This window comes from Anarrhichthys ocellatus, unplaced genomic scaffold (assembly GCF_004355925.1).
Source record: "Anarrhichthys ocellatus isolate YVR2014 unplaced genomic scaffold, GSC_Weel_1.0 scaffold1, whole genome shotgun sequence".
NCBI classification, from domain to species: domain Eukaryota; kingdom Metazoa; phylum Chordata; class Actinopteri; order Perciformes; family Anarhichadidae; genus Anarrhichthys; species Anarrhichthys ocellatus.
This window is the reverse complement of record NW_022280031.1, coordinates 4,889,616-4,898,892: the sequence shown is the minus strand read 5'-3', so window position 1 is coordinate 4,898,892 and position 9,277 is coordinate 4,889,616. Positions and strand designations below refer to the sequence as shown.

General features: G+C 40.1%; 1 protein-coding gene across 1 annotated transcript in view; it reads right to left on the bottom strand.

Moving 5' to 3' along the window:
• grm2b (glutamate receptor, metabotropic 2b) overlaps positions 1 to 9,277 on the bottom strand; it is a 24,689-nt gene that overhangs the window by 12,337 nt on the left and 3,075 nt on the right. The window contains exon 2 of the mRNA XM_031852267.1: positions 6,559 to 7,186. Within this exon, the coding sequence (XP_031708127.1) occupies positions 6,559 to 7,068 (510 nt within the window). The 5' untranslated portion in view covers positions 7,069 to 7,186. The remainder of the gene's footprint in view (positions 1 to 6,558; positions 7,187 to 9,277) is intronic.

The following is a 9,277-nucleotide window of genomic DNA, read 5'->3' as shown; positions in this document are numbered from 1 at the left end:
TATATATATATATATATATATATATATATATATATATATATATATATGTATATGTATATACAGTATATGTAAGCCTCCTAAATGCTTGTATTTTAGATGACAACTAAAACATTTTTTTTTTTAAAAGGTTTCTTGTAAAAACTGAATGATTTGGTATGTAGAGAAATATGAAAATACATCTTGATCTTGAAAGTGATAAGGATCTTGTAAATATGAGAAAAGAAACATTTCTATGAGACAGTGTTGACCCAATTGGGGCAATATATTTTGATTTGAAGAAATAGGAAATGATGAAAAAGTATTTTCTTAAGTAACTTTTGGCCTGATTTCAGAACTGTAATCTCATGTGAGGTATTGTTTGCTGAAAGCGAGGGACAGGACATTTCTTTATTTAAGTGAACTCGACGTGTGCTGCATTTGCAGACACCCACACACACACACACACACAGACACTCACACACACACACACAGAAGCATACATACAACAAAGGCCTAAACAAATAATATGATCTTCAAATCAGAAAATGCACATGTAAACAGATATGTTTTATACATAAGATCATACTGCATATATTCATGTCTGTGTGTCAGAGCTGGGACTTAATATTAGAGCTTGTATAGTATATGCAGCAGCAGAAAGAAATAAGTTCTGCTTGCATGCGCTGTTTGAGGAGAAGACAATTCTTCACATTAAACTTACATCTATTATTTCCTCCCACCAGTAAAACAATGCTCGGCACAAGAGCAACCTTTCGAACCACTCGCAAGTACAAGGAGACATCTGAGAAAATTTTTCCTGCTTAGCTTGAAACATTGAAATATCACTTCTAGCCTCTAGCTAGCTATGAAATAAACCGTTATTGAGACTGGAGTGCAGTGCTTCTGTCACACACCGTTCTAAATACCAGCCACAGGTTCAGAGCAACGGCTGGTAAGTTATTCCTGTGATACCGTGTGAAAAAACAACAGCTCTTAGACAGACAAGATGAAGGGAACTGCATCTAGAAATCAATAGGCTAGCAATATCATTGACCGTGTGGGTCCTGACTCTAACCAACCTTTCCAGTCATTACTATGTTTCCCTTCACTTTGAATCACATTCTGGCGTGCTAATTAGGTAGCTGTGTGCACCGAATGTGCAAAAATGTTCAGTTAAAAAACAACAGTCTCTCGGAGTGAAGAAGAAGAAGAAGAGGGGAGTTTGAAGGGGATTCAGCTATAATATCACATGATAAACAAGACCCTTTTGAAGTTAACACAAAAGCAGGATTTGTGACGCAATCTGTGAAGACAGAAACACAATAAAGATAGAGCCCTCTCCGGTTCATCTGCAAGACACATAAACAGACCTAATAAAACACCACAAACCAAAAATATTAAACACCAACGTATTGCAGGACAGATATGAACTCTTATAACCTCAAATTGTTGAGGGCCTTCCCAGCAGCCTCAGCAGTCATTTGACAGTTTGTCTAATGGTCTTAAAGGATTTAGTGATTTTGGAGAGTATGTTTTAGGATATTACATTTTGTGGATACTAGGATCTCAATAACTATCATCTGAAGGGAGAATGGCTCATACAGTAGTGCCATATTACTTAGAGATAGGGTGTTGAACTGTCCTGCAATGATTTCATATTCTTTAATGATTATAAGCACAAATATACTTGATTTGTCCTCTTTGTTTGCATAATTATTTAAAGACGTGTGCAACAGTTGAACTTCATTTGAGCTTAAAGTTATTTGCATGAAGTCCAAAGTTGTAATTATGCCTCGAAGCAGATTTCAGCTTTTTTACCTTGTGAGTGTGAAAGTATAGTGGCTTGTGAATTTTAAGATAATGTTATTTTTGCAGAAGTGTGGGTATAGTTCAGAATGGTTCCATTGTTCTTTTTTTCATTATGGCTCTATGTGGCTGGGTTAAATTCATAACTGTAGAACGTGGAGGCTGTTAGGACTGAGTCATCTTTCATCATGGTCCATTCTATATAGCTAACATTCCAGATGGAAATGAAGACTGTTTTCAAAAAAAATTGAACAGTGAGACGACCACAGGGACGACAACATACACCAGCATGAGTAAGAAGATGATGAAAGCCTCCAAATATTGCTCGGCTAATTATGAAAGAATCCTTTTAAGGCTGAGGAGAAACTGGCTCGCCTCCTACCATCTTTCCCACATCTCGTCCTTGGCCCCAGTCGCAGGCAGCGTCGGCCTCCTCTCCACACGCAGGTGGACTAGTCCTTGCCAGCCAATGGAGAGGCACCCCACAGATGGGAAAAGCAGCTCCTCTCAAAGTCCCATCCCTGGCACTTGTCCTGCTCAGTTTTAAAACGCTCCTCATCCCCACAAAGTGCTTCTCTGGGATAAATAGGGACTGTGTAAATCAGTGACCTCTCCAAATAATCCCACCATGGGCTTCTCGGCACTCTCACGGCTCGATTCATTAAAGCGCCCAGTAAGTGAAGGATGCTAACAAAGAGGCTGTTGAGCGAAGTGACAGTAGAGGTATGTATTCAAATTCATACAAAAACACTCAAAAGCAGTGAGCTTCTTTTTGTGACTGTGTGGTCGCTGAAGACTCATTCACAGTGAGACACACAGTCCTTCTCATGCCTCTTAAAAACAGGCTGTTCTTTTATCAAAGCCTTGTAACTAACGTTACAGGAGGAGAAGATCTATATTTTCCACTTCTTTCTAAGTGAAGAAGTGCTGTGTTTATAGGCTTTAAATTATTCCACATGGTAAGGTGGACATCCTCTGTCCAGTCTGTCTGTCTATGAATGTGATCTCCATTCGGCTTCAGCATGCTGACATGAAGCACTCATTACTGCAGACTCCTGGCAAACCTCTCAAAGGTTGGATCATATTGTGATGCTGTTTTAGCAGACGGGGACCACAGTCAAAGAGGCTGCAGCATTTAACTTATTCAAACAATCATGGATTCCCATATATAACGTCCTGTGTGGTATTAGATAACTACTGTTTAGTTAGTTAGTTAGTTAGTTGTTGTTTTTTATTATTTTATTATATTTTCTTTAAATGTATTATATTCTGCTCTGTTATTTATTGTGTTGTATATATTGAGCATCTTCCATACTTAATATTTTATGTTTACTCTGTAACTTCCCCCTGGGGATGAATAAAGTATATATCTATCTATCTATCTATCTAGATTTCAAATACAAATACAATTTTCATACTTCAAAAGGAGAATTATAAAATATTTGTTTTATGACAGTTCTACATATCATAAAGAAAAACAGTATACTTGAAAAGATTTAGAGGTTGCTCAAAGGAGTAGTTTGACATTTTGGGGAGAAAAAGCATATTTGCTTTCTTTCCGAGAGTTAGTTGGGAATAATACTACTCTTATATCTGTCTGTTAATGACTATGGCAGCTGGGAGATTGTTAGCTTAGTTTATAACACTCTGGAACAACAATTAGCTGTTTTTCCCTTAAGCTTTTGTATGAATTAAAAAAAACACTTTAACATGTATGAATTAGTGATAAGTGTCTGTTTTTTGCTTTTGGACAAAGCCGGTGTAGCTGTTTCCCAGCTATTTCAGTCTTCATGCTAAGCTAGGCTAACCGTGTCCTGGCTGTAGTTTCATATTTAACAGACAAACATGAGTATGGTGTCTGTCTTCTCATCTAACTCTCATTGGCAAATAAAGTTTTCCAAAATTATTTCTTTAAAATGAGAGCTAGCTATATGATTTGAAAAAAATGGAAGAAGAAAACAGGATATGCTAAAAAAGAAAAGAAAAAGGAAAGCGTATTTGAGTTGCAGGAAATGGGTACATTTTTGCAGTGAGCAAAAAAATAATTGTAGCACACAGCCACTTAAAAAAAGTATAAACTGTCTGATAAATAATTAGTATTTCAGCATTAGTGCGCCACAAGGACTTATTGCCTGAAAGCTTATAGGAAGTGTACAGAAATAATGAGCTCTGGCTTCAGCCCGTGCATCTGTGGTTTTTGAACGTGTGTCATATTGTTTCCTATTTGGATTCATTGGCATCAACTGCTCTTTGATGCTCTTTTATTATTCTGTATGTTATTTTTGATCTATTTTGGTCAATAAATACTCAACCTCCACCTCTCTGTCATTAATGAGTATCATTACATCTTTAAAATCAACCCCGATGACCCAACATCTAAAACTGAGTGATTTGACATTCATTAATTAACTGAACATTTTCAACATCTATACTTACAATGCCATCTTCATACAGTAGCATGTAAACTCATTAGGCTGCATAACAACTGCTGCATATTTGTATGCAGTGATTCAGTCATCAGGAGTTCCAGGTGTAATATAGAATATTCATGTAATTCTTAATGTATGTCATGTGTGAAAATCTCATGCTGTGTGTGTAATTGTTGCACCCAACACGTGTTTTAATCAGCTCTGACCTTTTAAATGGATGCAAATCAGGGAAGCGTTTCCCATCATGTATGTTGCCAAAAGAAACATCCTCCGTGTTCGAAAAAGGGTTATTGTGGAGGAGAAGGAATGTCATGATCTGTGGTGGATTTTGCCTTTTGGGTGTTATTCAAGTGCTGTTAAAACATGCAGCCGGTAATCCTGTGATTGCTGTTTAACCAACTTTTTAATGTGATGAAATTGTACCATTTGAACAAGCCACTCTGAAGTGTCCCTTAATGTGATGTCCTATCAAATTAGGGAGCAGGGTCAGTGATATTACCAGCCAACCTCAGTAGTAGATTTATCAGAGATGGGTGTGGAGCACTGGAAACCGATTGCATTTTTGTGAAATAAAAAAAAATGTTGGTGGAAAAGATGTTACCATTGTACTTTATAGACTAAATCATTGTGGTCATGAGCTTTGGGTAGTGACCGAATGACTGAGATTGCATGAGATTCCCTCGTAAGGTGTCTGGGCTCAGCCTTAGAGATAGGGTTAGGAGGATCCTAGACATTCGGAGGGAGCTCAGAGTAGAGCTGCTACTACTTTGTCGAAATGGGCCAGCTGAGGTGGTCCGGGCATCTGATCAGGATGCCTTCTGGACACCTCCCTTTAGAGGTTTTTCTAAACGTCCACCTGGTAAGAGGCCCCGGGGTGGACCCAGAAGGGGAATTATACATCTCATCTGGCCGTGGAACGCCTCGGGGTCCCCCTGGAAGAGGTGGAAAACGCTGCTGGGGAGAGGGAGGTCTGGAATACCCTGCTAAGTCTGCTGCCCCCATGACTCGACTCTGAATAAGAAAAAGTGAATGGATGGATGGATGGATGGGACATTGGTGTTTTTGCAAGATCTAGTAAATCAGCATTAGCCTAACATCTTTTCAGTTAAGATGTAATAACATGTTTTGTATACAGTGAATTTCCAATAGCTATAAGAGGAAACAACTAGTCAACCAATTGCTATAAGCATGAAAATAATTGTAGGCCACCACAGTAATGTGAGCTGTCACTATGTGAAAGCCAATGAAGTCTACGTGACTAAAGCATTAAGTATGGCCACGCGCTACGCTGCTAATAAAAATCATCTTTATATGCGTATAGTTTACTGTTCCAAAGCTTTGCTACAAATTAAAAGATAGAGCTTAATCTGTGTGAGCGTGTGTGTATATATATAATGAATGTGTTATGAAACTGAATTATACCTACACACTTTGTCTCATCAACAGTCAGTGCATCATGGTAATTGTGGCGCGTCAGGGCAATCAGAATAAATTAATTATGCTCAGATGCATAGCCTTTGGCAACCTTTCATACGTGTGTGTGTGTGTGTGTGTGTGTGTGTGTGTGTGTGTGTGTGTGTGAAAGGTCAGTATCCTTTGCAAGGTGTAAATGAAGTCGCTGACAAAGTGATGGACATCTCTGTGTGAATGTTGATGCTTCAATCCCAACCCTACTCACCAAATGGTTTAACTATGACACAGACAATTTGTAAGTCATTTAGCCTGCAATAACTACGCCATTCTAGCTTTTTGCGTGTAATTTAATGCCATAAAGTCTGTACTGACTGTAATGTAAATGCATACGTGTACAGTAAAGATTAAAAAAGAATACTTCTGGTGGGTAGGAGTGGAGGCAGATGGGGCAAACAAACAGGACTTTTAACCAGGAGACCGTTGTTTGTGCACCAAAGAGTTATTTTGAGGTTTCAGTAGTGATGTTTGTGACATGTTTTCCGTACTTACATTACGTTGTTTATGTTTGACTGAGTTTAATTACTTATTTTAAACCCTACCATGATGTTTTTCTCGAAAACAAACTAAGTGGTTTTGTTGCCTAAACCTAACTGCGGCTGTTTCACGGTAACGACGTGGATTAAAATGACGCAAAAAGCCTAAAATGTGTTACCATTACAGGCAGAATGTCCTTAAAAGGTTATGCTATTTATACGCCTTCCCGTGAGCTTAAGTTGACTTGACAACAACGTGAGTATTGGATTCTGCAAATGTCCGATGCAGAGGTTTTTTACAGTCTTTCTTTACGCAAAGTCTGTGCATTGCAACTATGGTTAAGGTGAGGGAAAGGTAGTGGATATTTATTGAGAGATAAATTAATTTGCTAATTTACCTGGATGGAAACGTCACTGTATGACCCTCCAATGACCCCAGAGATGGCAAGTGGAACCTCATTTTGGACGGGTCTGGAGCCATCAGGGCAGATGAAGCCTGGATCGTGCACCTTGGTGAGGGAGGCCCTGACAAAATCAAGGGACTGCTCCAGAGCATATGTGTCCTTCGAGCAGGTGTCCAGAATGTGGGCCCCCAGCTGGAGTCCGGGAAGGATGCGGTCGCTGGAGTTAATCTCATCAAGTGCCAGCAGCATGGCTTCCAGTCTCTGGATCCCTCTCTCCTTGTTGATCTTACCACAGTCCTCCATCCCATCACCTTTATGGTGTACCGGGAACAAGCCTCCAATCACCAAGTCCCCGTCCATGATGATCTCACGTTTGGCCGCGGGTGTTAATCTGGAGATGTTGGGAAGGACTCCCGGTATCAGCAGCTCCAGCAGGAGCATGGGTAGAGGCCAATAATGGGCCGAATTGGCCAACGACCTGGGGCAGAGCACAACACCCAGCATGGCAGGATCAGGTAGCAGGACTCAGCTGGCTGAAGTAGAGAGGAGCAGAGGTTCACAGAGTCTGGAGGCCGATCGCTGTCAAGTCTTCTCTCAGTGGGTGCAGCATGTTTGATATTTCCTGAGTGAATGAAAGAGAAAACTAATTACCCAGTTAATCAAGCATGAATTGCATTTGACTAATCTATCTATCTTTTCAGGTTCAACAGCATCCATGGGCAGAAAGTAAGTACATTTCAATTAATGAGGAATGAAAGAGAGTTACAAAGCAGAGTAATAACATGAGTGTATGTCTTAAAATGTCCATTACTGACGCCCACTAACACCACATTGTTTTGCCTTTTTGTCTCAGATTTTCATTAGTGCCGTTACCCTTTCAGCTTTTCGCCCACAGGGTTATTCAAACACATGAAACAGTCGCCCCAAGACATAAAGCAGTATAAAAGCAGCCAGTTTATATTTAAACTTTCTTTGCAAGTGGTTCTTCACTGTTTTCTTATCGATTTTTGCCTTTTTTTCTAAGTCTAATGCTATCGACAGAAATGTTACAGGCAGATAATGCAATTACAGTGAAAGACAGTATAAACCCGGGACTCAGACTGTTTTGTCAGGAGGCTGAAATTGGGCTTATGAGTTACTTTTGGATGTGAAACTGTTCGATTCAGCCAGGCGCTCCGCGGTTCCAGTGTGTGATATAATCACTGCAGTTTTATCTGAAAGACAAAGTCTGCCGAGTGACCACATCAAAAATTAATAAATATTTAAGGGACTTTTCAAGTGAAGCGTAATTTCCAAGCTCACATCCGAGATATCACATAGATGGCGGTTCTCCTCAATGGCTGGGGTTGCCATGGAAACATGGTGGGTAAAAAAAAATAAGGGTTGGACTGCAGGGAAGTGGGCAGCGAGACATGTATGCTAATATAGATTCCTACCATGTGGAGGTTACAGGTTTAGGCCTCACCAGGAGCTGTTATGATGTCTGATTAGGGAGGTGGGCAGCTTCAATCACGGTGCTCTCAGAGAGAGAAAACCAATCCTGTTTCTTTCAAACACAATCATTCATCACATTCATCAAACGCACAAGTTCAGCAAACACAATGATTTAAACTGGCTTGAGAGACAATAGACTTTTAATAACTCATCACTTACAGCATGTTCGGGACTATCGATAATGTCGCATTTTTTTCTGACATCATTTGAAAGTCATGTGGAAAAATGACACATGAAATCAGCAGAAATTTGTGTGTTTTGTACTTTTTAACATCCAAGTTCTGGTAACAGAGCTTGGATGTAGTTTGGACTATAACAATATGCGCTGCCGATCCCCTATTAATCATCAAAGAGCGGCTACCTTATTAGTGACTTCTTATATTGTGCCACAAGGTGTTGCCACTGACATTGTACCATTACATAAAAATGTGTCACTTGTCCCGTCCTTATAAATATTACATCAGGTTGTGGGTGGGAAACCTGATGGTGCAATGATGAATCCACTACGCTCCATCCAGCGGAGAGGATTACATGTGTGAACTCATAATGTAAAATGTGTCTCAGACCTGCTGTGTGTCTTGGACAGTAGGTGCAGGAGTTTGTTAGTGCTACCCAACATGTTGCCCTATTATTAGATCCAAGGTGAGAAAGCAACTTGAAGAGTTCAACATTAAGAATCTAATTGCTCCTCTTTGCTGTCTGCTGGAGCAGATGGGAGCTTTCCGGTCGCAAAGACTAGGTCACAGTCTGAATTAATGGTGCAATAAGGAACAGCCAATTAGGCAAAGTGTGCAAACTAGGTCAAAGTGAGGCTGGAGGTCCAAGAGAACCTCTCAGAACCTTTAAGAGGTTCAAATAATTGTTGGTCTGAAGTGGACATGAAATACAGCTGTCGTATTTCCTACCAATATTTGAAACACTTATTAAACGGGAGCAGTGATATCAGCTCACATCAGGCTCTGCTTGGTTGAAAAGTAGCTCCTATCAGGCCTCGATCACATCATTAAAACCATCTTGATGTGGAAACGGCTGTCACGCTCACACTGAGCAGCTGAGAGAGTCACTCGCTCCCCAGATGCCTGAGCACAATATTCCCACTGAAAGGCAAGTTCAAAAAGAAGAAGCAGACTGCTTTGAACCATCAGCTGATGCATTGCAGCTCCCGCACGGGACAGAGAGGATTTCGCCGACAAGATGGTTTGAGAACACCATTCCTTAT